General features: G+C 43.7%; 1 protein-coding gene across 3 annotated transcripts in view; it reads left to right on the top strand.

Moving 5' to 3' along the window:
* PARVB (parvin beta) overlaps positions 1 to 26,212 on the top strand; it is a 51,403-nt gene that overhangs the window by 2,653 nt on the left and 22,538 nt on the right. For 2 of the 3 annotated variants that reach the window (XM_066568407.1, XM_066568409.1), the window contains exons 2-4: positions 16,810 to 16,899; positions 18,753 to 18,823; positions 25,388 to 25,490. In XM_066568407.1, coding sequence (XP_066424504.1) covers positions 16,810 to 16,899; positions 18,753 to 18,823; positions 25,388 to 25,490 — 264 coding nt within the window. Of the gene's footprint in view, positions 1 to 14,354; positions 14,464 to 16,809; positions 16,900 to 18,752; positions 18,824 to 25,387; positions 25,491 to 26,212 lie in introns of those variants that run through there. The other variant, XM_066568408.1, reaches the window with a different exon arrangement.

Genomic DNA, 26,212 nt, shown 5'->3' with positions numbered 1-26,212 from the left:
AATCCTTTTCATTTTTGTGCACAACTTCTGAGCCATGCAGCTCAAAGCTCCTTGTAATGATATTGAAAAAGTTCTCATTTGTGGTTTTTGTTTCTTTAATCACAGGTCGTAAATAACCATTATATGCAGCTGCTAACAATGAGCATCTAAATTTAAATTTTTTTTTTTTTGGCTAATTACTTCATAACTTATTGCAATGCATTTTTGGGGAGAGTTTTTAGGCAGCCTTGACTTGAGAGAAAGAGCAGCTCGTGGGGAAGCTGTTTTTACCCTGGTTTCCTATGGAAGGCTGGTGAGTGATCTCAGTGTCTGTTTGGCTCCTCCCTTCCTCTTCCTTCCCAGGAATATTTTTAACCCCTAGTTTGGGTAAAAATGTCCCAGGGGGAAAAGTCTTGCTGATTATTAATGCCTGCAGGCTACGTCAAAATGGGTCACCGGTGAGTATAGGAACACGTCGGAGGAGCTCTGCAGTAGGAAAACCAGCTGATGAACTCAACCATACCATGATAGTACTGGAGAGCCCACTGGGGAGGGACTTGGCCAGAGAAACGACAGAAGAGGCCATGGGATAGCATGGAGGGAGATGTGTGTTCCTAATCTTACAATCAGTCATGATGCACATCCTTAGAAAAGTGGGATGTGTCAGTTCCAGTGCTCTGCGACCTCTTCCTCTTTGGTTTTTACTTCTCTCCCTGTTCCCCGTTTAGGCCACATGGAAATCTGAAAATATCTATGTTTGCCTGATGTTTATTGTTCCATGTCTCTGTCTTGGTGTATCTGAGATTTACATTAGGTATTAGGAAGAAATTTTTCACCTTGAGGGTGGTGAGGCCCTGGCACAGGGTGCCCAGAGAAGCTGTGGCTGCCCCATCCCTGGCAGTGTCCAACACCAGGTTGGATGGATGGCCTGGGCTAGTGGAAGGTGTCCCTGCCCATGGCAGGTATGAGATGGGCTTTAAGGTCCCTTGCAACCCAGACCATTCTATGATTCTGTGATTTTAGTCTTTCAAAATGTGCCACCTGTTCAAGAGCTCCAAAATCTGCTTTAAGTACCTTAGAAAAATGTTGGGGTGCTGGCAAGGCCCACAGAGGATATAGTTTTTAAGCCAGATGATTCCTTAGCTTCTTTTCAGATTTTGTAGGTTTCAGGTAGTACTACATTTCAACTTCATCTGCAAAAGGAAGTTGAAAAATCTGCCCTTACATGTTTGTCAGAGTGATGCTGCTGTACTGAAATAAAGGAGGGGGTTTTGCTGCAAGCTTCACTCCCAGCCTTGTTGTTGCAAAGCTTGATTTTCTTTTCCTCATGACACGCTGTATGGAAGATCTGGGCAGCAGGTGTTTGGCTGAATAAGCTTTCTGTTATTGTATCTGTGTGTGTGTATAGCCAATATGGGGGACTCAGTGAGAGAAATAAAGCAGAATCAATTGCTTAGTGCTGTGTCCCAGTGACATGATGGAGGGTGGGCACAGGGCTGAGGAATCTCTTCTGGAAAAGTGCCATTCATTTGTGCCTGATGAAATCAGTAGGAGAGGGGAATGAAAGAGAGGATAGCACTGCAGAGGGCAGGATTATTGCAACAGGAACTGAATCTAGAGAAAGTTTTGTGCTTTTCAAGGGGGGCTGAAGTGCTGTTCTTGGGATCCCTGTCTTGGTGTTACGGTGAGATGTCCTGATGGTGTCTCACCCCCTTCTTAATTTACTTTCTGAACTCACAGGATGTGGCAGTGAATTTTTAGGCAGATGGAGAGACAAATACAAAAGGAGTGGGGTCTAATTCTGTTGTCTTGCTTCACACGAGTACATTTGCTGCAGACTGAGAGGATGCTTGGCTGGAGAACTGTGTCTGTGCATTGTGATGTGCTACTGCTGCTGAAATACCCCCACAGAAGATGAGATGAGTGCTGGTTAAGTAGAAGGACTTGCTCTTTAAGAAAGGAATTTGCAGTTCCTTTCTGCAGTAGTAGTAGTTATGTTGAAGCTACACACTGTTCCAGATATGTGTGTATATATAGAAAGTCTGTGCAAACACACGTAGATAGATTCATATTTCAACCTTGATTTATTATCCTTTCTACCACTGATTTAGAAAGACCTAAATTTCCAGTTGGAATCTGTGTAGCCTAATTGCTGTTTCTCCTGTAGAGCTCAGGCCTGATCAGGTCTGGCTGCAGTCTTGGTAGAGTGGTGCTGGTTTGGTTCTCTGTTCTAATCTGGCAAAAGCTGTACTGGGAATATATGTCGTGTTAATATCTCAACTGAAATGAACTTTACATGCACAAGAATTGTGCTTTTAACAGTATCATAACCCCCACATTTTCCTCCTGTAGCTGCACTTAGGCTAGGATGGTTCACCCAGTTCACCTTAGGCACAGTCTCCTGGTGAGACAAGTGAGTTTGGAATTACAGCTCCAAGTTTTCTTCAAGACAGGATGCAGTAAGACACCCAAAATAGCTCTGTAGCTCTTCAGTAGTGTTAAAGGAATGCCTTGCCTTCCTTTGAGGAAAACAGGCATTCAAAAGTAATTTTATTTCCAGAATTGCAATCTTTAAAATAAGATTCATTGTAAGAATACTGTTAAACTTCATTGTAAAACCTTAGCAGGGTGGTTATCAACACTTCCAGGTTTCCAAATCAGAATTCCAATCCTTTTCTCCCTAAAGTCTACCCTTATTTCAGAACATTTGTTCAATGATACCTGTTTTAATTTCTTCTAAAGAATTTATTAATTATGACACTGGAGAGAGAGACTTTTAGAAGGAGGCAGCTGGCTGTGTCCAAGGAAGTTTATGGGTGAGACTGATGTACTGCAGAGCTGCACATGGACTTGATGGGAATGGGGGGAGCTGCAAAGTCGCAACTCACGAAAAGTCTGTGTGAAGAGGGGACTCCTGATCTCACTGGTGAATCTGTGCAGGGACATCAGGCTGTCTTCTGCAGTGCATGATCATAAATACATTAAACTACTGATTGTGTGCTGTGTTGGTAAGAGTTGGGATACTTAGATCACTTCATTAATATACATGTATCCTACTGATATGCACATTGGCAACAGGGCAGTGCAGAAGAGAGAGTATAGTCATGCATGACAGTGCTGAATGCCTTTTTATGTACTTCAAGGGCTGTTACAAGCCAGTGGATCTGAGAATAGATGGAGCTGGTGGAGTTTTCCAATGCACTGCTCTGAGCTTTGGATTGTCCTTTGATGTTAGGAGATTTGGGAGATTAGCTGAGAAGCTTTTTTCATTGCAAAAGCATGTCAGAACAACTTGCTGCTAAGGGATCCAAGCTTATGTGGTCTGAGGCAAACCAAGGGCAACACAGAGTCTGCTGGTTGCAGGAATTGGTGTTTCAGCAGCCACAGCTTTGCTGTTTAGCTGGAAGGAGCTTTGGTGTATGTGCCTTGTGCACACAAGTTTCACAGTCACAGTTGAGGAGATTCAGGTTTGTAGCTGTGGAAGTCCAGCAGAGCTGCTACTTTAGGGCTGCCCACGTGGGATTTGGATGCCAAATTGCTGTCAGCTTTCAAATGCAGCCAGTCAAGTGTACAGATCTCTCGGGCACTAGAAATCACTAGAAATCAGCCTGGAAGATTCCTGAACTTGTCTCTGTCAGGGTTCCTGGGATATGTTGTCTCAAAGGGGAATGTGACCATACAGAGACACTGGTGTGTATCACAAGGAGGAGTTTTCTGCCTCACCTGCACCATCATTGATTTGTGATCCTTGTCACTCCTGCAGTGCTGGAGGGGCTGTATGTGCCTTCTCAGTCCCGGAGTCTTGTTTTTTTTTCAGCCCTCCTGCTCCTCTCAGCCCTTTCAGGAGATCTGGAGGTCAGCAAGGAAGAAGGAAAGGAAATTGACCATGTTTCTCAGAGGCTGACCTTGTGCTGACCTCTGATCATTAGAGCAATTGTAACTTCAGCACACTTCCAGATTCTTTGAACTAACAGGATCCAAGTATTTTGTTAGAGAAGCCCAACTACCTGAAGGTCATGGAGGTGGCTCCAGAGAATGATCTGACCTGTGCCAGTGTCAGGATGAGGCTGATGGCATGGGCTCTGTTCTGCTCAGCTCTCACAATATCCACATGCCTTACTCTGCCCAGCCTTGAGGTCTTCTTCATGGCAACCTTGGTAGTTGCTTATCCCCACCCTTGTACAGCCACTGCCTGCTCTGTGAGATGTGCTGTGGGTGTGCGCTGTCACTGATGAAGCTCAGCTTTTCTGCTCAGGGCACAGCCCAACCAACTGAGTTGTTCACTCTCACTCACAAGGGATAGTGTGGACTGGACCTTGCTTTGCCTGGCAGAGGCCTTGTGTCCAGAGGAGGGCTACAAGCATCCAGAGGAGGCTAATATGGTGCAGGGCCTTGAGGGGAAGCCACATGAGGAGCAGCTGAGGGCACTGGGTCTTTTCAAATGGAGGAGACTGAGGGCAGACCTCACCAGGGGCTGCAGTTCCTCTTTGGGGGCAGCAGAGGGGCAGGCCCTGATCTCTGCTCTGTGTGACCAGGGACAGGACCCAGGGGACAGCTGGAGCTGTGTCAGGGAAGGATGAGGTTGGAGTTTAGGAAATTTTCTTCCTCCAGAAGGTGGTGGGGCACTGAACAGGCTCCCCAGGAATGGTCACGGCTCCAAGGCTGCCAGAGCTCCAGAAGCGTTTGTACAATGCTCTGAAACACAGAGGGGGATTGTTGGGGGGTCTGTGCAGAGCCAGAGTTAGACTTTGATGCTTTATGGGTCCCTTCCATCTCAGGGTATTCTGTGATTCTGTGGTGGCTGTAGCATACCTGTCTCTGGTTGGTGTCATAGGCTGCATCAGCAGTTGTACCCTGCTGAGGGAGGTGTGAATTGTTGTGAGGAGGATGGAAGTGGAAGGGAATGAAGGAGAGTGTGACCAGTAGGACAGCACTGCTTATCCAGGGCTTCAGCCTGGCTGCCTTCGGGAGGGGTTCCTGAACCTGGATGCTGGATCTCTGCTCAGGACAGGCTGCTTGGTGGCTGTGGGCAGGGGGTCTAAACCAGCAGCTGTGTGTAAGCAAACCCTGTTTACTTTTGGGACTGGGCACAGCACTGATGGAAAGGGGGAACAGAAACCTCAGTGTTGTACAGCTAATAGGCCAGTGGCCAAGTGATCTCTCCAGGGTGAAGCATATTGTGCTCAGGTGCAGATTCCCTAATTGGTACTCTTCTGATGACCGAGTAGAAAGCTGCAACCTGAAATTCGTGACTTCTGTTGTGTATGTCTAGTTTGGCTGGAACAGGATGATAGACAACATGTGGTGTCAGCCTTCTGTAATTTGAACCCAGTGAAGCCTTGCTCTGAAAACCAGATGTGGAGAGAACAGGCACACCTGGCAGCACGTACTGGGAGCAGCAGGTCTGCAGGCTCCAGGCCCTTAAATCACTGTCACTTCCTCCTGGAGGAACAATGGGGCTCCTAATTATAAATCCTGTACACTGATTTGTTTCCTTGCACTCTCTGCAGACCCGTCTCTCTCCAGAGGCCTTAGGCTGAGAGGGAAGGCCATGGGATGAGAATCTCATTTTGGCTTTTCTGGTGGTGAGGAAAGGAAATTCAGTTCTGCCTCTCAATGATTATTTCTCCAGGTCAAAAAAGGTTTCTTTATAATCCCCTGTCTGGCAATCAGATACAGACTTTTATAAAAACTCTTTTCAATGGATGCTGCATGTTGGTTATAAAACAAGCAAACTGTTCTGGCTCCTGGAATCCCAGTTCCTTCTTTAGCACTTCTTTCATTGTGTGGTTGAATAATAATGAAATCCACTGGAAAAAAAATAGTGTATTTTCCATTATAGCTGCCATATGGCTTTACTGCTAATTTTTAATTAGCTGTGGGAAGGTTGCATACACAGTTTATTTGGAGTAAGGAAGGAGACAGAGCTGGATGAGGAGATGTCTGTATAGAGGCATGGTATCGTGTCTCTTTTAGTGTCTTTAAATAGAAGAATGTGTAATCCTCAGAAAGTGTTGTTCCACTAGGTCTGTTTGGCAGATGCATGCATTGGTGCCATTAAACAGATGTAGACGCTTCTGCCATTTTAAAATAGAATAGTGTTGTTTACTCTCTGGCTTGCCTAGTCCAGCAGATGGATCTGGAGGCTTTGCAAAACTGACAGGATTTTCTTCAAAAATGATTGGAAAAAGTAACCACTAGCCCTTCCCATTTAACATTCTCCCACAGGAGCAGGGTTATGAAATTGTACCTCAGGATTCCTGTTTGCCTTCTTCCCCATGTATTGCTCCCAGTATTGGTTCCACTGGAAAAGTAGGCATGGTAACTCTGCAGAATTTGGTCTGACAGGAATCTTGATGCTCTACTTCGAATTCTGGAGTTAAGTTGCATAAGATCATCAAGTCCAATTGTTCCCACAGCACTGCCAAGTCCATCCCTAAATCATGTCCCCAGGCGCCTACAAATCTTGTAGGTACCTCTAGCAATGATGACCCCAACACTTCCTAGGGAGCCTGTTTCAGTACTTGACAGCCCTTTCAGTGAAGACATTTTTCCTCATATGCAACCTGAACCTCCTCTGGCACAACCTAAGGCCATTTCCTCTTTGCTTCATCATTTGTTCCCTGGGAGCAGAGCCTGATCCCCCCCAGCTGCACCCTCCTGTCAGGAAATTGTGTAGAGCCAGAAGGTCCCCCCTGAGCCTCCTTTTCTTCAGGCTGGGCCCCCCACTCAACTGCTCCTGGTGCTTGAGACCCTTCCCCAGCTCCTTTCCCTTCTCTGGACACGTTCAGTGTCTTTTCTACCATGAGGGGCCCAAAACTGATTCCAGGATTTGATCTGCTCCCTGGCCCTGTCTTCCAGCTCAGGGGCTGGGTACAAGGAGAAGAACCAGTCCGATTGTTAAAGAGGGAGGCAGAGAAGGCATTTGTACCTCTGCCTTTTCCTCAGCCTTTTTCATTATGTGTCCCCATGCATGCAGTAAAAGGTGGGATTTTCCTTAGCACTCCTTTTGCTGCAGATGCATTTGTAGAAACATTTTTTATTGTCCTTTACCAGATTAAGTTCTAGTTGGGCCTTAACCCCCTTAATTTTCTCCCTGCATAACCTCACGCCATCCTTGTAGTCGTCCTGAGTTGCCTGCCCTCCTTCCAAGGTGATAAACCATTTTCCTGAAGAATGTCCAGCCTTCCTGGACCCATTTTCTCTTCAGAGCTGCCTCCCAAGAGACTCTTTGAGACAGATGTATCCTATGTGTCACCACCAGGCTTTGTGTCACGCAAACTGATCCATGATAAAAAAAATCCAAAATTCAAGACCCTAACCAGACTTGAAGCCAGATATTGATCTGCTGGCTCTCATAGTTCTCTGAAACTGGAAGCATAGGTAATGAAATTAGGTAATTAAATAAGCTTATGTAATAAAGCCATATCATTGGGAAACTGGATTTTAATTGCATCCAAGATGTTATGCTGCTAAATGGCCCTGCCATGCCAGGAGCAAACCAGATGTACTGCCTGTGAAGCAGATCTGATGCTGTCTACCACACAAACTGTGGCTGGGTTTTATTTTTGCATGTGGAAGGGAAGAAGCTGTTGTGCCTGACCTAACCTAATGCAGCAACAGTCCAGCTTCAACCTGAACTTTTTAGGTCCTTCCAAGGAAGGTTTCTCTGATTATGTTCTCCTATTTTCTGAGCTTCTCTCTGTTTCTGAGTTTTTTGAGGGTCCCATTTTAGGAAAGAGACAGATGGTAATGGAAGATGAGAGGGACTGGCCTTAGTATCCACTCTCTGCTGTTATGGTTGAGGGAAAAAGTTATATATTTGTTTCCATCTGATAAAAGAGATTTTAGTGAGGGGCTTTTCTTCCTGTGAATGGCATTAGGTATAGGTGCCATACTACCCAGAAACTTGATGGAAGGCATCCTCAGTGGAGTGCTTCATTTGCTGTTGATCCAGTGGTTGGTAAGAAGTTTCTCCAAGACTGCAGACACAATTTGAAACTGTCTGAGCTGGGGAATTTCACTCTTGTGCTGAATGCACAGGAGATGGGCACTGTTGTTTCAGGGGGTTGGGTGCTTTAGCCTGCTGCAGCATAGCTGTCCAGGTGATTCTCTGTGGGGAATGTGTAAGATTCCATATCCATTGCAGTCATGGACAGAGTAAGAAGAGATGCAGAAGACGAGGGAGAAGATCCTCTGGGCTACACCTGCGTTGTGTGAGCTCTTTGTCTCATGTTTTGGGATGTGTCCTGTTCCCTGGTTTGGGACTGACCTGTAACTGAGCTTCAAAGTCTTTAAGATGTCCAGCACCACGGAAGCACCACCTTTTCTAGCTCACAGGGCCTGGTGTTACCAGTGCAAAGGCTTTGAAAGGGACCACAGAAAGCTCTAACTGCAAATCCCATGAAACTTTGGTGTGCTGACTAAGTAAATGAATAAAAATAACGGCAGGTTTTTTTGATACTTTGTGAAAGTTTTCTTGTGCTTTGGACTTGTTTTGATTTGATTCTTTGGCTGGCTTTTGTTTCATGATTGCATTTTGATATCCCTTGAGGGCTGTGCTTGGGAGACTGGACTGCAAAGTCAGTTGAAGGGCTCCACTCTTTCTATGAAGTCTTCAGCAGCTCCATTAGGAAATTCTGGGGCTATTTCTGACTTAAACCCAGCAGAGTAAAACATCTAAATGCTTTTATGTCAGCCACCATCTCCACTGTACCTTCCCTTCATGGACTGGCTTTTATCTGGTTGTGGGCTCTGAGTTCCAGGCTTTTACTGTGAGGTCTGAAGTGCTTTTCACTGAAGTGCTTGTCTTGACAGGCTCCTCTGCTGCTCAAAGCAAGAAGTAAAATAATTTCCCTCATATAACATATCTGGAAAACAGTGAGAAAAACTCCCTTATATTTTGTAGCTTTTACTTACACAGATCTTTCATCTCAGTTCTAATACACTGCTTACCGCCCTGAGTTCAGGGAGGATGCAGGAAAGGTAGAGCTGGACATGAGCAACCTCGGGATATGGTACACTGAAAACTCTGTGTTGAGTGTTTAGTGTAAAGCTTCTAGTTTGGAGTATGGCCTGTCCCTCCACTGGTCCTTGGGTATTTGCTAGCAAGCTCTCAATGTGTGTTGCAAGTAGAGTTGCTGCATGGAAGTGTTTTTCAGGGTTTTCCTTGTCTTTCTGGGTGACATTTGGGCAACTGCAGCAATGAGGCATGTGCACTTTTTGTGGTCTGCAGAACCATTTATCTTGGCTTGTTCTTCCTGTAGAATCATGTTCCATGAGCAAAATAGTTGCTTTTTTTGAAGTGCAAGTCATATCTGTAGCCTCCTTTCCATTCCCCTGGAGTTTGGCTGTTGAGCTCTGTCCTGTCAGCTGTGGAAGACGGAGCCTTGCTGCTGCTCACCTGCCATCAGTGCCTTTAGAAGTGAGTCTGTTACTCTGTACTTCTCTTGACATGTCCAGAAGAACAAACAGCATAAAATGTTCTCCTATTTGCATAGTAGTGGTGGTGGTGGTGGTGACCTTTTCATTCCTCTGTGCAAAGGATATGGGGAGAGCAGGAAGATAAGGCAGGTGAAACTGGCTTGGCAGATAACTAAGGGGGGGTTCACTCACTTACCTACCTACAAACGAAGTGCCAAACCATGTGGAGGAGGTGGAAGAAAGTTGGTGGAGGAATGGAAAGCTGGTCACTTGTAAAACATGCTAGCCTGAGCTGCAGTAATGACTTTTTTTGAAGCTGAGTGTTCTGCTTGATAAAGTTTGCAGGATTAGATGTGGGTGTGGGATCCAGAGGTAGAGCTTGTAGGAGGCTGTAAACTGAAGTGCTGTTTTCTCCCCAATTTCTTCAGATTTCTTCTTGCAGAAGACAAGGGTTGAATGAATGGGTTGGGTATCTCTATTCCAGAGTAGTCCTGTTAGCTCTGCTTCTGACAGCTTCTGCTGTCTCTTCCGTGGTGGTTTGCTTTCACTGGACCCATTAAATGTGGATACCTTAAGCAGTGAGTTGATTCTGGTTTCTGAAGTTGCTTTTGGCTAAAAGAGGCTTGTTGTTGCTTGGCATCTTGTGGAAATCAACCTGCTTCATTTGGGATCTTGGGCTGAGTTCCTAGATGTGAGGGTGCTGTTCCTTCAGCTGCTTGTGGCCTTCAGCTTTGGTTGTAGGAGTACACCAAAGCCTGAGAGAGTGCTAAGGACTTCCTAGGAGAGCACAGTTTTTCATGGAAAATGGATGGCAGTGAATTGAAAATGCCTTGATGGTTTTCTACTGGGAGTGGACACAAGACCAAAATCTCTTTCAGTCCTTTTCTTTTCTTACCAGACTTTGTCTTTCCCTCTGCTCTCATATGTCAGATTTGGCTCCATATCTCCCCTTCTGCTGGAAGTTGTTCTGGTGCTCATGCAGTGTCCTTGGGAGAACATAACCATTCACCATTATTGTGTGGGGAGAAATGACCCTTTCTGTGGAGGGAGGGAATTATACCTGGGAGAGGCTGAAAGAGTATATTTTCCCCATTTCCAAGGAGAACTTGGGTGCAGGGGAAGGAGTGTAGCTTTCCCTGGCTGTTTTTAAGGTTTTCTTCAGCTTTAATTTTTGCCTGGCTTTTCCCAGTCAAAAAACTTTGGGATTGAAGCAATCTATTCAGGACAAAGCAAGTGCATGTCCTGGAGTGTAGAAGGTATCTGCTGTGCATCCTCGAGGGTATCCATCTATTATTATCTTTTTAAGTATAACTTTACAAATATTTAAAACACCATTCTTGTCCACACTGGTATTTCTGCTGTCTGGGGGTGGAGTGGGCTTTTTTGTTTGTTTGTTTGTTTTTTGGTTGGTTTTGGTCATTTTTTTGTTTGGTTGGTTTTTTGGTTGGCTCTTTTAATTAATTTTGCCCAGCATTAATGTTTGTGTGTCCACACAGTGAAAATTAACTTTATATTTTTTCCTCTTTCTTATCTGGCTAGTTTTCAGACACACAGTTTCCCCACTGTGTGACATTCTGTGGCTTCTGGAACCAGTAATGTCTGCAAAAGGAAGGGGTGAGTGGCAGGTAGGGCTCAAGATGAAGTCTGAGTGCCTCTTTGCCATAAGGGATCCCTGCCTGATGAAGACAGCAACATAACGCCACCAAAAAATGGAAATCCTCTTTCCACAGACACCCCCCAGACAACTCCCTAGAAGAAAGAAACCTTCTTATTTGTGAAAATACAAAAGCAGTATTTCACCCTTGCAAACAAAAGAAAGCCCAAATTTCTTATAAATGTTCCCAGCTGGCTGAAGTGTTGAATATGCTGTTACCATGGCAGATACGTTTTACCTTTGGCAGAAATAAGGGGAGATCTTTCTTTGGCAGTTGCAGAAAGACTTACACTTACCTGTGTAAATTTTAGCACATCTGCTTAAGCAAGTGTGGCCTGATCTTTGCAACTAAACCAAAAGCATTATTACAGCCCTTTCCTAAAAGTTGCCTTTGGCTTTTGCTTTTCCCTTTTCTTTTATGCCTTTCCCTTTCTTTATGTACCAGAGTCTGGCCATTGCAAGTGCCTTGCCTGCTGAGGCATTTAAATGATCTGCTTTTTTACCACAGTTCTGCTTTGAATGCAGTCCCTTGATACAGTGCCTTTATGTGGATTTGGTCAAGTCTTTGCCTTTGATCTGCCTGGGATTATTAATTCTCTGTTATAGTTAATGGCTGCTTTGTCTTTCTCCTGCAGCCTGTATGAAAAGATCTCAGGGCCTTTTGTAAATGTGCAGTGATCAGTAGTGTGAGCTGTGTGTGGTTTGTCTCTAGAAAAGAGTGCAGTGTAGCAGCATGTTTGAGCCTGGTTCTGAAACCTTTCAGTTTATCAATTTTTCATAGAAAATGTGAAATTTAGCAAAACTGCTGTTTGTTAAATGGGCCTAGAAAGCTTGCAGGTTTCCAGACAACTTTTTGTAAGAGTTTTAGCTGTCAGGTGGAAATGTAGTTGTGGGCATGGCTGCCTGTGTTAGTCTGTGATAGACAGGGGAGCAAGTTAAGAGGTTGGCACTGCAGTGTGTTCAGGGACTTGTTGCCTTCTGGTCTGACCTCCTCCATGGAAAGCAGGAGGTCCAGCTGATACCTGATCTTTTATGCAAGGGTTTGCTGCTTAACCAGGGGAGTTTGCCCTGTATCCACGTTCTCCTCTGAGATGTAAGTGAAAGGGCCAAGCATGGTCCTGAATATGGGCTTTCTATTTTGCACGTGCTGATCTGGACTATAAGGATATGAATGCAGGCAGGTGAGTTGCTGTCTGAAAAAGTGCAGCAGCTGGTCAGTTTTGTCTCTCGTGAGAAGGAGGAAACTTGGGAAGCGTTAAGAACTTGGGGCAGGAAGGGAGCTTCCTGTGCAGTTTGAATTACCTGGGCATTGCAAGTTTGCTGTCTGTGTGCTTCTCCCACCAGAGAGAAGGACAAACTTACCTGGACAGATCATTTGCAAGGACCATCATCATCCAAGGACCTCAAAGTAGCCTGATAGCTTCCAAAGTTAGGATTGAATCACAAGAAGGAAGTGCATCATGTAAAATTTGTGGTCAGGCAGCACTGCTGAGCCAGCTGGGCACTGGCTGAATGCAAAGAGAAGCACAGGAACTCTGGGATCAGTGTCACAACAGCTGCTGCTTTCTGCAGGGTGGGATTCAGCCTTGCAGTCAGAAATAACCAGAGCTAAAATTAAGTAGTATTTTCCATCTGTTTTTGTAAGATGCAGAGGCTTGTGGTCAGATTTTTAATAACAAGGCTGTGAATGGCAAAGACTGAAGTGACCTGTGCTGTTGCTGATACCTATTAAAATTACACTCAAATTAAGAGTGAAGGTAGAAAGCTGTTGATATCAGTTGACTCTTTCTTTTAAAAAGGAGAAAGCTGGGACATCTTTTTATAGTGTTCCTGCTAACTTTAAAGGCCATCTCCTGGCTTTTGAGAAATCCTTGACAGCTCTGGTGGCACTTCCAGCTTTCTGTAGCTAATTGTTTTTGCTGTGTGCAGCTTGTCTGTAATCCCATGTCTGAGACAGCCTGCCTGGCTTACAGATCTAGTGCTCTGTTCTGTGTGTCTGTGTGTGTGATCTGATCATTCTATTTATTTGTTTGAAAGGCCTGCACAGCTTCCAGTGTGACTTAATCATGTTGACTGCTGACACTGCCAGGAGATTGTCAAAATATTGCAGGGCTGCAAGGAACCCCTGCTGCTTTCCTGGGGACCAGTAGAGCAGTGACCTTTTCATGTGAATTTAAATTTCTAGTTTAGGGGAAAACACAGGGTTTTTGCTGAAAGCCAGTCTGGTTTAAGCTGTGCTCCTTCAGCCTCTTCTCAATGTCCTACCCCTTCATGCTGCATGTTTGCTGTGACTGGTCTCTGAAATGGAATGATACGGCTTTAGAGAAAGGTGTTTTACACCAGCATTGGGTAGAGAGCAAAACACCTGTGCCATCACCACAGGGGAAGCTGTTCCCTGTGGGGAAGGGAAGGGGAAAAGAAGGAGCCCTGTGACTGGGCAGGCAAGGAGCAGTAATACCTCATGTGGGACCTGTCATGACTGTAACTTGTTGTGCAAGTACAGCTCTGCTCTTCAGTCACTGCCTCTTGCATGGACAGCTCTGGTATAAGCCTCACAGCAAAGTCACTGCTGCTGGTACTTGCCAATCTTTTAATATCCATGATCTTCTACAGTACCTTTGGGTTTGTGAAGGCATGGGCTGAAAGCCATTCTTTGTTGTACATTTGCATTAAAATACCTGTTGGGTTCTCAGAAATGTACCTGTTGCTCCATCCTGATTATAACTGCCTCGGCTTGCTCATTTGTGGGGTCTCTTTTCTTTCCAGCATTGTTGCTCTGTTTCCTTTCCTGCTTCTGTTTCTTTGCTCAGCAGTGATAAGTGAATACTGGGGGGGGGGTGGGCAGTGAGCAGGGAAAAAGTCCTCAGCATTGTTCCAGTGCAGCGTGAAAGGCTTCTGGAGTGCTGCAGGTGTGGGGAGTGCCCTGGAAAATTTGTGTTCCTGAGTGCAGGTGCCTGTCTGCACGCTGTCTCTGGGAACCTGCGTGTCCCTTGGGGCCAGCCATGGCAACCCAGCTGTGCCCTCACCAGAAGGTGCGGGTGACTTGCTTGGGAAGCTCCATGCACAGCAAACAGCATCCCTAGGTGCCTGCCCTTAGGCAGCCAGGCTGGGCCAAGGCAGGTGCTGGGCTCTCTTGGGACAGGGAGGGATTCCTGTCTGGGACCACAGCCAAGTGCTGTGTCCGCCCTCCTGGCCCCTGGCCCCAGCAGCTGGGAGCTGATCTTAGTGCCTGCTCCCGTGTCACCGTGCCCAAATTAGCGGGGTTTGGCAGTCTGGAGGTGGCAGTGCCGTATCCAGTTGCTGCCGTTCCGTCAGCATTCAGACACCCCATGGGCTCTGTCTGTGACCTGTCCTTGCTGCTGGGGCCGGGATGGCTGGACTGCTGTGCAGGAGGCGCAAAAAGGGAGGTAGGAAACACTTCCTCTGTGGCAGGAATCTCTTAATGAGGACCTGGTGTGCTGGGCTCTTCCTGGGAGGCAGCTTTGGGAAGCTTTCTGCTGGCAGAGGTGACAGAGGTGTTTTGGTCCCATGGGATCTGGCACAGCTGCACAAGGTCTGAAGACAAGTATGAAGGTTTTGTGTGGTTCTTCATGTCTTGAGGGATGGGGGCTTAATACACAAATTTGCATTAATGTTTTCTTCCATTTTAGTAAATTGCTCAGAAACCAGGTATTTTTGTTAGGAAGAGTAGAGATAACTTTTAAAATAGAGTAAGTGCATCACCTTACTTGAACTTCTGGGAATAAATCTAGTTTAGCTGCATTTAGAAGTATTCTGGCTTGAAATGTATGCATCATTTTTTTTTTCATATACATACACTGTGCCATGCATTTACTGCCCAGAGGAACTTAGCAGCTCTCTGCATTGGCAAAGCACTGGGAACAGTGATGCCCTGAACTCACTGAACACTTGGCATTCCCAGAATGACAGCACTGCTGTGATAATGAAGAGTGCTACATCTAGAAATAAGGCTGGTAGTTCCTAAATAAGTCTGACTTAATTGAAATTTGGACATTTAGAGTCCTAGCAGGGTTTTAAAAATCAAACCTCAGTTTTCACGTGAATAGTCTTATGCCTCCTGGTGGCGTTATAATGTAGGAGTTGTTGGGTTGAGAAAGTTCCAGTTGGGAATAATGCAAGCAGGGCTGGGTAAGGCAAGTTGTTATAGCTGGTTTGATCTGTTGTATGAAGCCTTCTTGCTCCCTGACTTTTTTGTTTGTGGACTTTTTCAAGAAAATGAGAAGGAATGCTGAAAAGGGGAACTTAAGAATTTCTGTACCAGCATCTTTATTCAGGAGGAAAAATCTCGGCCTGAGGATGTTGTGTTCTGTTTGCAGTGGGGAACCATGGGACATAAACCATCTGGTCTCAAAATACAAGACTGGGGTTTATTGCTTGCACTCCATAACGAGGATTTTAGTGGTGATCAGTACCATGTTGTGAACCAGAATTAAGTACCTCTTGAGACTGCACTTAAGAAATGTGAGAACTTGTTTTAAGTACCTGTTTCAATTTTCTGTGAGGGAAGGAGTGGGGATTGCAGTGTATTCTTCTTCCCTGTCCTCATCTGTGGCAGTAGGATCTCTGTCTTTTCCACTTCTATGGGGTAGAAAAACAGCAAGTCCTGAAACAGGGTTTTGTAACCTTCACAGACTGCATGCTAATGTCAAGCCTGTGGAATGTTTTTCCAGTGGGAAAGGGAAATAACGGCTGCTCTTGAAGGGGAGAGCTTGCAGGGACACTGTGACCATTATTTAACTGTTCCTCCTTTTCTTTCCTGAGAAAAGTTTGCCTAGCAAACCTTATTTATCTCAAAGTCCTTGCTTTTTCCTGAAAAGAGTGTGGGACCCCTCCCAAAGGAGACTGCACTACCACAAATCCAGCCACAAGTCATTTTAGTTCATGCTTACACAGAACTGTCACTGAAAGTACAGGGCTGTTGTGGTTTCATGCCAATGAATGTCATCTGAGTTCAAGGGGAGATGTGCCTTGGAGGATGTGAAAGTGTTACAGCAATGCTGGTGCTTTTCTTACTGACAAGCTCTGGGAAAATACTGAAGAACTATTCAGTGTTTGCCCTCAAGTTTAGTTCCTTCCTAATGGCAGGATGCAGGGAAGTATTTCAACATCCATTTTATTTATGAAGCATGCTTTACTGAGCTTGCCAATGAGAGTTGTAAGTTTAGGACAGCTTGAAGTAGAAAAATTCCAATTTGTGTTCACCAGATCATGGCACATCTATTTTATCAAGTGGCAACACTGGAATTAAATGCATTTTCATCTTTATTTGGTGGGTCTGCCTGGGATTCTCTGAGGATTTAAGAAGGCCAGTAGCAAGTTGCATGTTCTGCAGCTGGAAAGGGTGGTGATGAGTGGTTGTGCTGTAAGAAAGGGGTTTGTTTTTACAGTTTGATGTCTGCTCTAGGCTGGGCCTGTCCTGCAGGCAAAGCTCACACCTCTTCCTTCTGGAGAAACAAGCACTCTGAGCTTGTTCTTACACAGAATTGGTTTTCTTTTTAAAAGTTTCCAGCCACTTCTGTAGTAGCTCTGTTTAATAGGAAGCTGTAAAAGGATGTTACTTGGATTTTATTTTCCACTGTGGCTGCAGTTCTTCATGCCATAAACTGTGGTCCTGTTCTAAAATGGATCTACCAGATGTTGTCTTTTATTATGAACGCTGTCCCCAACCCCTACATATACACCAACTCTGCATTTATTACATTCTTTCTGTTGTTTTTTTTTCTTCTATCCAGTGAGTGACCTCCAAGAAGAAGGTAAAAATGCCATCAATGCACCAATGAACCCAAGCACTGTGGACATCCATCCAGAAGACACACTATTAGGTAAAGTTTCGTGCTGCAGGGATGGTTTGTGAAGGGGGCCATTGTGGCCCCCACATCATTGCTTCAGTGCTGAATGTAGATTGTCCAGTTGGAGCTGAGAGGATTGGAAATGACAACTGAAAAAGGTTGAATATTACTTGTAGACTGGAAATTAAAAAGGCTAAATGGAGTTTGAAGAGCAGTGCCAAGCAAGGTAGTTTATGGACTCTCTCCCATGTCCATCCCCATTCCCTCACTCTGAGTCCCTACAAGAGAAACAGCATAATTTAAAAGCAAAAAGTGTTAAAACTTGTTGAAATAAACCACTTTTGTCTCTCCTGGCCACATATCTCTTAATCTAGCAATTAGTTGAAGCAAGCTAATTATGAAAGAGTAAATCAGACATCAGGATAAATAATAAAATAGGAAATTAAACTGAGAAGGTGTTATTCATTGGATTTTCTGATTAGGAGAGTAGTAGGAAATGCAAAGTGCTTTTTCTAAGATGTGGGTGAAGTGTTGGTTGTTCTGTGTTGATATGTCTGGACCGGGAATGTCTCCAGTGATTTCTTCTGGATACCACTAAAGCTGGGTATGTCTTTAGAAGATGCAGAACTTCTGCTGAAGGCCTGTCCTGCAAAGACATGATCACCACGAGTTTTGTGGTAAATCATGTTCTGTTATGGGTCAAGTCCCATTCAGGGTTAGTGTTTTGGTTGTGTAGTGGGTGTCACTTCCTTATGATGGACTGCCTGAACTCACCCTAGGCAGTAATGAGGAAGTAAAGGAACAGGGTGGGAAAAAAGGCAGCAAAAGAATTCATGTTTTATTCATTGGTTTGTGAAAATTTTTCAAGTGTGTTTAGGTAGCACAGTCTTATTTTTTCGATAAAAATGAAGAGTCCTGGAAAATACTGACGCCAAAATGTGTGGGTGAGGTCTAAGGTAACCAGTCAGATACTGGTTACTAAGTACTCTAGTCAGTCTCATGAGCAGGATGTGTCATGTTTCCCATCTGACAGCAGTGAGGTCTGGCTCTGCAGTGGGAAGTCACTGTAGGCTGGTCACTGCCGGGTTTTGGGAGTTCACTGAGCAGTGTGACAATAGCCTGACCAAGGGTGATACCAAAACTTTGTTGTCCTGATAGGAAGAAAGAATTGAAAAATCAATAGGAAAATTGGATTGTATATGGCCTGCCTTCTGGCCATTAGCACTCCTCACACAACTCATCAGCAGAAGAAATGGAAGACTTTATACCTGTGAAATCTATTTTATGTTCTTCCCCCATGCACCAGTACAGCTGATATAAAGTGGGGTAATTCTATTTCATAAGCTTAATCAAAGGTTGAGGAGTTCCTGCACTCAGGAGCACATGTGTGACCAAGTTTTGGGGAACCAGAGAGTGGAGGCACAAACTCTCAGCCCAAATCTCAGCAACTGCACTGAATGTAGTGCATTAAGCTCACTCTTTTCTTCCAGGTGCTGCAATTTGGGACAGGTGTTTTCAGTTAGAACTTAAATTCAAACTGAGGAGAGGGAGAAAAGTAGTTCACTGTGTTTTTTGGTGTGTTACTATGAATGTGCCCCACATCAGGACAGGGATTTTCCTGAAGCATTCTGCATAGGGCAGGGCTAGAGCAGGGGAAGGTCAGGGGAGACAATCCTGGTTTAGGGAAGTGGGGCTGTGCTGTCATTCTGTGTGTCTCTAAAACTGCCTGACACTGGGGTCATTGGACATCCCCTGGCTGAGAGGATGAGTAGGCACTGCCATTTCTCAGTCAGCTGATGAGCCCCTTAATGGTGTGGAGTTGTTGCAGTTTCAGCAGTGCACATTTGAAGTGGATCTCACTAAGGTTTCCCCTCTTACTTGAACAGAGGAGAATGAGGAACGCACTATGATCGATCCTAACTCAAAAGAAGACCCCAAGTTCAAGGAGCTGATCAAGGTAGGAAATCAATCTTTGGTCCTTCTTCAAACCTTTAACTAGTGAGCTGGAGTAATTTGCAAGCTGGTCAGCCAAGAACATAGTTGAGGAACGGCAACTTGTTACTGGAATGTAGCTGTAGAAACTGAGAGCAAGGTTAACAACAAGGTAAGGCTAAAAGCAACAGTGAGAGGGACAAGGAAAGGCTGAATGTCAGGGTGCCCATGGAGTTATGGAGTTAAGCTCCATTGTCCATTTCTATCCTTATGATGATGACAGCAAGGATCAGTGCTTGGTTTGAGTCTGTCTGCAGTCCCTGCACATAAAATGTAGGTACCTTCTGTTTCTGAAAGCTGGGAAGGAGCTCTGCAAAGCATTAATGAGGTTTCAGGAGAAGAAAGAGTAGGACTGAAATGTTGGGGAACGAGGAAGGAACCTCTTGTGTTCTGGGAAAATTGGAACTGAGTTTCTTCTTGCCTTACATTCTGTACTCAGTTTACCTGTGTGCTGGGTCAGGGACAGCTGGTTCTGAGTCTGTCTTGTTGCTGGACACAACTGCCCTAGGTGTTGATACGGTGTGCCCAGATGTGCCGATGTTACATGAGACTTCCTGACTCAGCAGTGCCCATAGTTCCTGCCTGGCATGACAGAGGGCATGCTCTTGAAGGACTTGTGTTTAGGAGAGCCTTTTCTATGCAGAAAGTTGTTGGGGTTTACATAGGGCAAGCTTGAGCATGAAGAGAAGGGATGGCAAGCCTGAACAAGTGGGATCTCTTTCAAAAAAGTATTGTGCTGGTGTTACACCTCCCACTGCACTTTTGCTTCATTTCTTTAAAGTAATTCTAAAAATAATTTTGTAGGAAACGACAATCCAGCTATATCTGTGGGGCTATGAAAACTTTGGATAGTGTATATCATTTCCTGAGAGGGGGCTGAGCATATTCCCTGCAGAAAACCTGATGCACTCTGGCTGCAGACACACTGGCTGCTTCCCCAAAGCCAACTGCTTCAGCAAATGCCTCAGCAAACTACTTGCCTGGTACATCTTTAAAACAAGCCCAGTGATCTGTTATTACCACTGCAATAATGTGTTTAGCATCACAAAACCACATCAGACTGAGCTTAGCAAGGAACTGTGCTCAAATTTCTGTTACTCTAATTCACCAGGAGTACATTGTGGTTTTAAATTAAGTGACTGCACATTCTTTCTTTGTTAGTACCTAAATCCATTAATTCTCTCAAAGGTGCAGTGGTCTTGCATCACCCTCTCAGAATGTAATGTGGTTTCTCTGCTAGTGGAGCAGTGATATTATCATCTGAACAAGAGTCATTGCAGTGGAGGAACCAGATGTACTCTGTGATTCAGGAAACTTGATATGGAGACTGCAATTGCTTTTAAATTGTGTATTTTCCTCCTGAGTTTAATACAAGTTTGAGTCTTCCCTAGATGCTGGAGTCCAGCAAGGTTTGGGGTTTTTTTTCAGATTAAAAACCTGAAATCCTCCAGGAGGAATGAAAACCAGGGCCAGAACGATGCTTGAGGATAATGTTTGAGTGTATTGCAGAATCAGGTTCCGCGTCACTAGGCCAGTTCACACTTGCACAAGGAGAGAGGTTCCAATGGAATGGGATCAGCTGGTGCAGGGAGCAGCATGGAACTAGAGATTGTTTCCTTGGGATCATCTCCGAAGGAGAAATGTGTTCTGTAGAATGCCTATGTAATTTGGGTAATTGCTAATAAGTTGCATACTTCTCCGCAGTTAGAGTTTTTATAGAGATTCAGCGGTGTTGGTGTGAATTCACACTGTGTTGGTGTCAGTCTGTAAGCCAAGGGGAGGTTTGAATTATGCTGGCAAAACTTGCTTTATACTACAGAGTTTGGATAATGAAAAAAAAAGAGTAATTTATTCTTTGTTTTCTGTTCCTTGGTGGTAATGGCATTTTCCAGAGCTCCAGTGCTGGATGAGAATTGCTGTGCTTTAGAAACTCAGCCAGCAGAAAAGTGTCTGCCCTGCAGAGCCTGAAAGGAAAGGTCTCCATGGACTAGTGAGGAGTGAGAACTTGAATAGATGGAGGTTTTTATAGTTCCAAGTGGTTCCTTCTCTCTCTTTCCCCTCAGACAGGAATGTGCCAATAGCAGCAGCAGATCCTGGTGTCTTTTCAAAGCTGGCAGTGGAACTCAATTTCATTGGGGGCCAGCCCAGGTCTCTTTCAGCACCAGAGTTAGACGTGCCAACAGCTTGCCATTACTGATGCTGAGTGTTTCTGTCCTGCCAGTTGAATGCAGTGGGGTAAATGGATCTCAGTGCAAAGAAGCAGCAGAGGTATCTGCTGCTGGCACTGCTTTAGTACCTCTTTGTCTCCACCAAATGTTGGTTTAATTTCTGCTAACTCCATGCCATAGGAATTATATGTACTGTGGATTGGGCATTTGGAAGTGATTTTGACAGAGCCTTTGTAACTCTAGAGGGACAGACTGTACAGCATTGTGGTCATACAGACACCAGCAGATGAAAAACACAAGAAAAAACCTCATTCCTCTCTCGTAGTAAAGCAAATATACAGAGAATCTCCTTGTTGAAGGCTGCTTAGTTGGGGATGTGAAAATACCTGCTTTAAGTCTTCTTGCACATATGAAAACCATTATGCCTGTAAGTGTTGTATACTATCACCATGGACAGTTTACTAAAAATAGTCACAGTTTGTCAGTATGAAGTGTTCAGCAAAGTTCCCTCTCTGACCAGCAGCTTTTTTAAACTCACTTCAGTTGCCCAGTGTGTAATGAAAATTTGGTAGATGGTTGAACAGACCTAAAACTGAAAATTCAGGTCAGGGAAAGAGATGAGTTACTGCTATTTTTTATATGTGTGTATAAATATTGCATTCACAAAATGCTCTATTTGTAGCGTCTGAAATATGTCAGCTTCTTTTACTTGTTGTCCAATATTTGCTCATTTTCTGTATTTCATTAAGAAAAATATGAGAAAGAGCTTCGGCTAATTGAATGCAAAATTTTAGACCATCGGCTTGCAAGAGTTGGTTCCTGTCTGAAAGTGCCTTGACCACAGGAAGCAAGCCACAGTTGTAAGGTGGTTTTCCTCCCTGCAAAGATTTCTGTAAGATTGATTTAGAACTGCAACAACTTCTAGCCTTTAAAAGACTCATCTAAACTTTATACAGATCCAAACACTGCTGCTCTGGACACTGCCTTAAAAGAGTAATCATTCTCATTTGTAGTAAAACGCTCGCTGTCCTGGAAGATACCAACTTTTCCCATCTCTGGTTTTATGGCTTTTTTTAGATTTACTGAGGTAAAGAGAAAACCAAAATGAGGCCACTGTCCTTTGACGTGTGGTTTGTCACATGTGACCAGATGAAACTGAGCTCCCTAAATGCTCTGTGATCTGCTTTTGGCAACAGGAGGCCTTCCCCTTGTTTAGAGGATGCCAGTGCTTTGTGCTTAGCCACGAGGCCTGAATGTGAATTTTTGCTATTAATTTTCATGCTCAGCCCTGAAGCCAGTTTCATAGCTTTGATCTCTGCTTCCTGATTTCCCCAGAAGCTGAGGGGAAGTGGGTCATTGAAGCCAGGGTTTTCTTTCTGGGCTGTTTTTGGTGGCTGGGCTTCCTGTTTTCCCACTGTGCCAGATGTGTTCATGTATTTTGAGTTGTTTTGCATTTTTTCTACTACTGTACAGTGGTGACTGTGGGGTCGTTATGCCCTTGAACTCTGAATTTTTGCAGCTATGAGTGCATGTGTCTGAGCATTTGGCCCAGTTCAAAAGTGCCTTAGATGAGTGCAGACGTGCAGGAAATGTCAGGCACAGTTGTGAGGACATCAGAATATCGTATTAAATTTTTAAAACCACGCTACTAGCCCTAAATATTATAGAAGGCTATAGAAAAGCAGCTTTTTATGAGTCCAAATGTAATATTGAGCTGTATGAAGTGCAAGCACAGGAAGGAAGAAATGGGTAGCGTATGAGACTAGACACATCGAGGTTAAGCATCTTTTCATGCATAGGAGATGCTCTTGTCTGCTTCCCACCAAGCACCAATGTGCCTGTGTCAGGCTGTTAAAATTTTGAGACATTCAGGTTATTGAATATTTCCTGCTTCTGCATTTTTATGAAGGAGAAATCACGAAGAACTGGAGAGAGCTGATGTTCCGTGAGCAGAGTCAGAAACTATTTCTGCACCTGCATCGTTTCAATAAGCAATGTGGTGTTTCCTCTGTAAAAGTTAAAAAGAAAAAAAATCTGTGCTGAAAGCTTTTCCAGGTTTCTAATTAAGACATAATCAAGGAATCAAGAAAGCCTTGGGATTTTTTTCATTGCAGTACTTTACAGTCTTCAACAGCTGTTGGAAAAAAACACCTAGATTTTTTTTTCCTTTGCAAACTCATTATTTTTAGTGGAGCTAAAGTTGTAGTCTGAATAGTAGAGAAGTTAGAATGTTTTTTGGGATATTTTTCTTTGATTTGGGTACTAAACTGTGAAAATAATAAAATAATTATGGCTAGACCTGTTTAATTTGTCTTTTTTGTAGTTTTTTTACTTAAAGTTTTTCAGTTCTAAATTTTGTGAAACATTTAATTAGCACATAGTCTATATATTTTCCTTTTTTAAGACCCTCTGCTGTGTATCTGCACTCTTGGAAATGGGATATTGGGTCTTACATTCTAGTCTTTTATTTATAATTCCTTGGCATTTTCTAGATTCTGACTTCAATACCATTCAGCACAGGACAAACAAAATAAAATATTTATTAATGGTTTCAAATAGTTTAGATCCTGAGTCTTCCTTTAACAAAGCTTTTGAGGACTTCTTGAAATCCAACCTCAGGTCTGTAATGGGATCTGATTATATTAAATATCTTCTGCTGAGCTTCAGATAATTTTTGAAAGCCTGTTCTGTAAATCTCACAGAAGACTTAAACCTTTTCTGATTTTGATTTCTTCAGTTGATTTTTTTATGGATGTCAGTGTTTCAAGCTTGTATAATTATGGAATTGGGCAGTCACCTTTAAAAAAATCTCTTTCTAGATGATGTCTTGTTATCTAGGACTGATTTTTCTGTATAACTGGTGAAGTTTTTGAGGTGAAAGATAGTATTGTGCTTCTCATTGGCTTCCAGCTGTGGTGATCTTTTGCTGACTTGTCCCTGGGGGAGCAATGGGGTGATGATGTTGCTGCTGCAGAGCTCATCCTTGTGTATCCATATGTCCTCACTCACCTCCTCTCTTGTACCTGTGTGAAAGAAGACCACTTCTGACAAAAGATAATGATATTGAATAGTGAATAACTTAACAGAAAACCTTTATTTTCAAAGGCAGATCTTTGGAAGAGTAATTTTTATTATTGAGGTTTTAATCATTCTGGACAGTTTAGAGGGCAAAGGTGATTTACCTAGGTGAGCATTGATGCTGATCCTTGTTTTCTATGGAATAAGCACTTGCCAAATCACTCAGCCAAAGCTTGCTTGCCAATTACACATCGCCCCTATTTTTAGAGCTGACTTTCAGCTCTGTATTTTCAGCATGCTTTGGAAGTACTAGAGACATGGATTAGAGGTACATGAAGCATTAGTGTTTCATGTTTGGTTTGTAAACCTTTTCATGGTCACTTAGCCTAGCCAGATTTATTTGAGGTTTTTAGGTTGAATGAACATCAGCAGCCAGGCTGAATGTCCTCGTGCTCAACATATTCAAATGCTCTTTTTCCCTAGGAGTCCCAGGGTGGCTGTTTTCCCCTGCAAGCCTGCATATATTTTGTTTATTTGCTTTAGTTTCACAATCTCTTGTATAATAAAACCTTCTTAGCCATCACAATTGCCAAGAAGAGGCAGAAATATGGGGTCTAATCAGAAGTGAATTAAAAGAATCTGCAACTTTGTATGAATGCAAACTAAAGATTACAGAATCTTTAAATTAAGCTTATTGTTTCAGGTGGTTCTAGTCAATGGATTTTTCACATCTGTGATTGGCAATACTCCTATCTTACAGAACCTAGGAAGTAGCAGGAGCTAACATTGTGTCTCTTCCCACAGAACTGTGCTATTTTTGTGAAAATAATTTAAATTTCCGAGTAGTAAATTGGAGGAGAATGTTGCTACCAGCTTCAAACAGTCAAGGCTTGTTTTCCTGTAACTGTTCAGAAATAATTGTCTTTGGCACCTGGGAGATTTAGCTCAGTTCCTTTTCTTTTTAAAGATTCTTTATGCTCATTCCAGTTTTACAGATGACTGAATTATTTTCATAGTTATGGTAGTCAGCATATGGGAACTGTTAAGATGGTAAAATTATTATCAGACCCATTTGACCAAGATTTTAATTGGACTTTTGTATTCCACAATAGCTGAGGATAAAATGCCTTGTCCTGTTGTCAAGACCTGAATTAAAAACAATAAGGGACAATCAGATGCTTTTATTCTATTTTATTTTTTTCATTCAGGTCTCATCCCTGCAAATTGGAAATACATAAATATGCTTGCAGTTCATCTATTTTATAGTCCTAATTACTGCCTTGAATGAAAGGAATGTATTTTGGTTGATTTTAAACATTTGCCTCCTTTTTCTGTGCTTGCAGGTTCTAATTGACTGGATTAATGATGTGCTGGTGGAGGAGAGAATCATTGTCAAACAGCTTGAAGAGGACCTGTATGATGGGCAGGTGCTGCAAAAGCTGCTGGGTGAGTCCCTATCAGAGAAGGTGACACCAAAGACTGGGAGGGCCCAAAATTAACCTCTCCCAAAGCTGCAGACTTTGCAGTAACTCAACATCTCAGGGAGATGGTTGATGTCACTGAAAGCTGCCTCAGCTTCTCCATCTGTTCTCCTCAGGCTGTCTGCTGAGAGGGGAGGAAATCCAGGTAATTCCTAGGTATCTGTTTCATGGACTGACTGTAGTCCAGGCAGCTGAAGTGTGGGGTAGAAAAGGAGTGAAGAGGTTTGTGTTTGTGGGGCCAAGCAGAAGCCATGTGGTCAAAAATTTTGTCAGTGTATTTTGCTTTTGAAAGCGTCTGGGCTGAGAGCTGTTTTGAGGTCCTGATTAAAAGTATTACTTTTGGGGGTGAAAAAAGAAAAAGAGAATGAATGACAACAGACATGTGCTCAAAATGTGCACCTCTGTGTGAATGAAACATGAGGGGATACACTCTTTTAAGAATTTGGGATTTTGCAGCCCACTTCCATCTTTGCAATGTGTATGTTGATGCAGCAAGCACAGTGGAGAAGACTCAGGATAATCCAGTGGTTTATGCGGATGCTTTTAGAAAACAAAAAAGCTTGAGGCTTCCAGTTCTGTATAAATACACACTTTTTCTTAGCCAGACTGCTCTCAGCTCACTTCTGATGTGTTTTCAGGAGTGGGCTGGGCTGTGGGATGTGTGTGTGTCACAGTGGGGCAGGAGGA

This window comes from Molothrus aeneus, chromosome 32 (genome assembly GCF_037042795.1).
Source record: "Molothrus aeneus isolate 106 chromosome 32, BPBGC_Maene_1.0, whole genome shotgun sequence".
NCBI lineage: Eukaryota > Metazoa > Chordata > Aves > Passeriformes > Icteridae > Molothrus > Molothrus aeneus.
The sequence above is the reverse complement of the archived record's forward strand: the minus strand, read 5'-3'. Positions and strand labels throughout refer to the sequence as shown.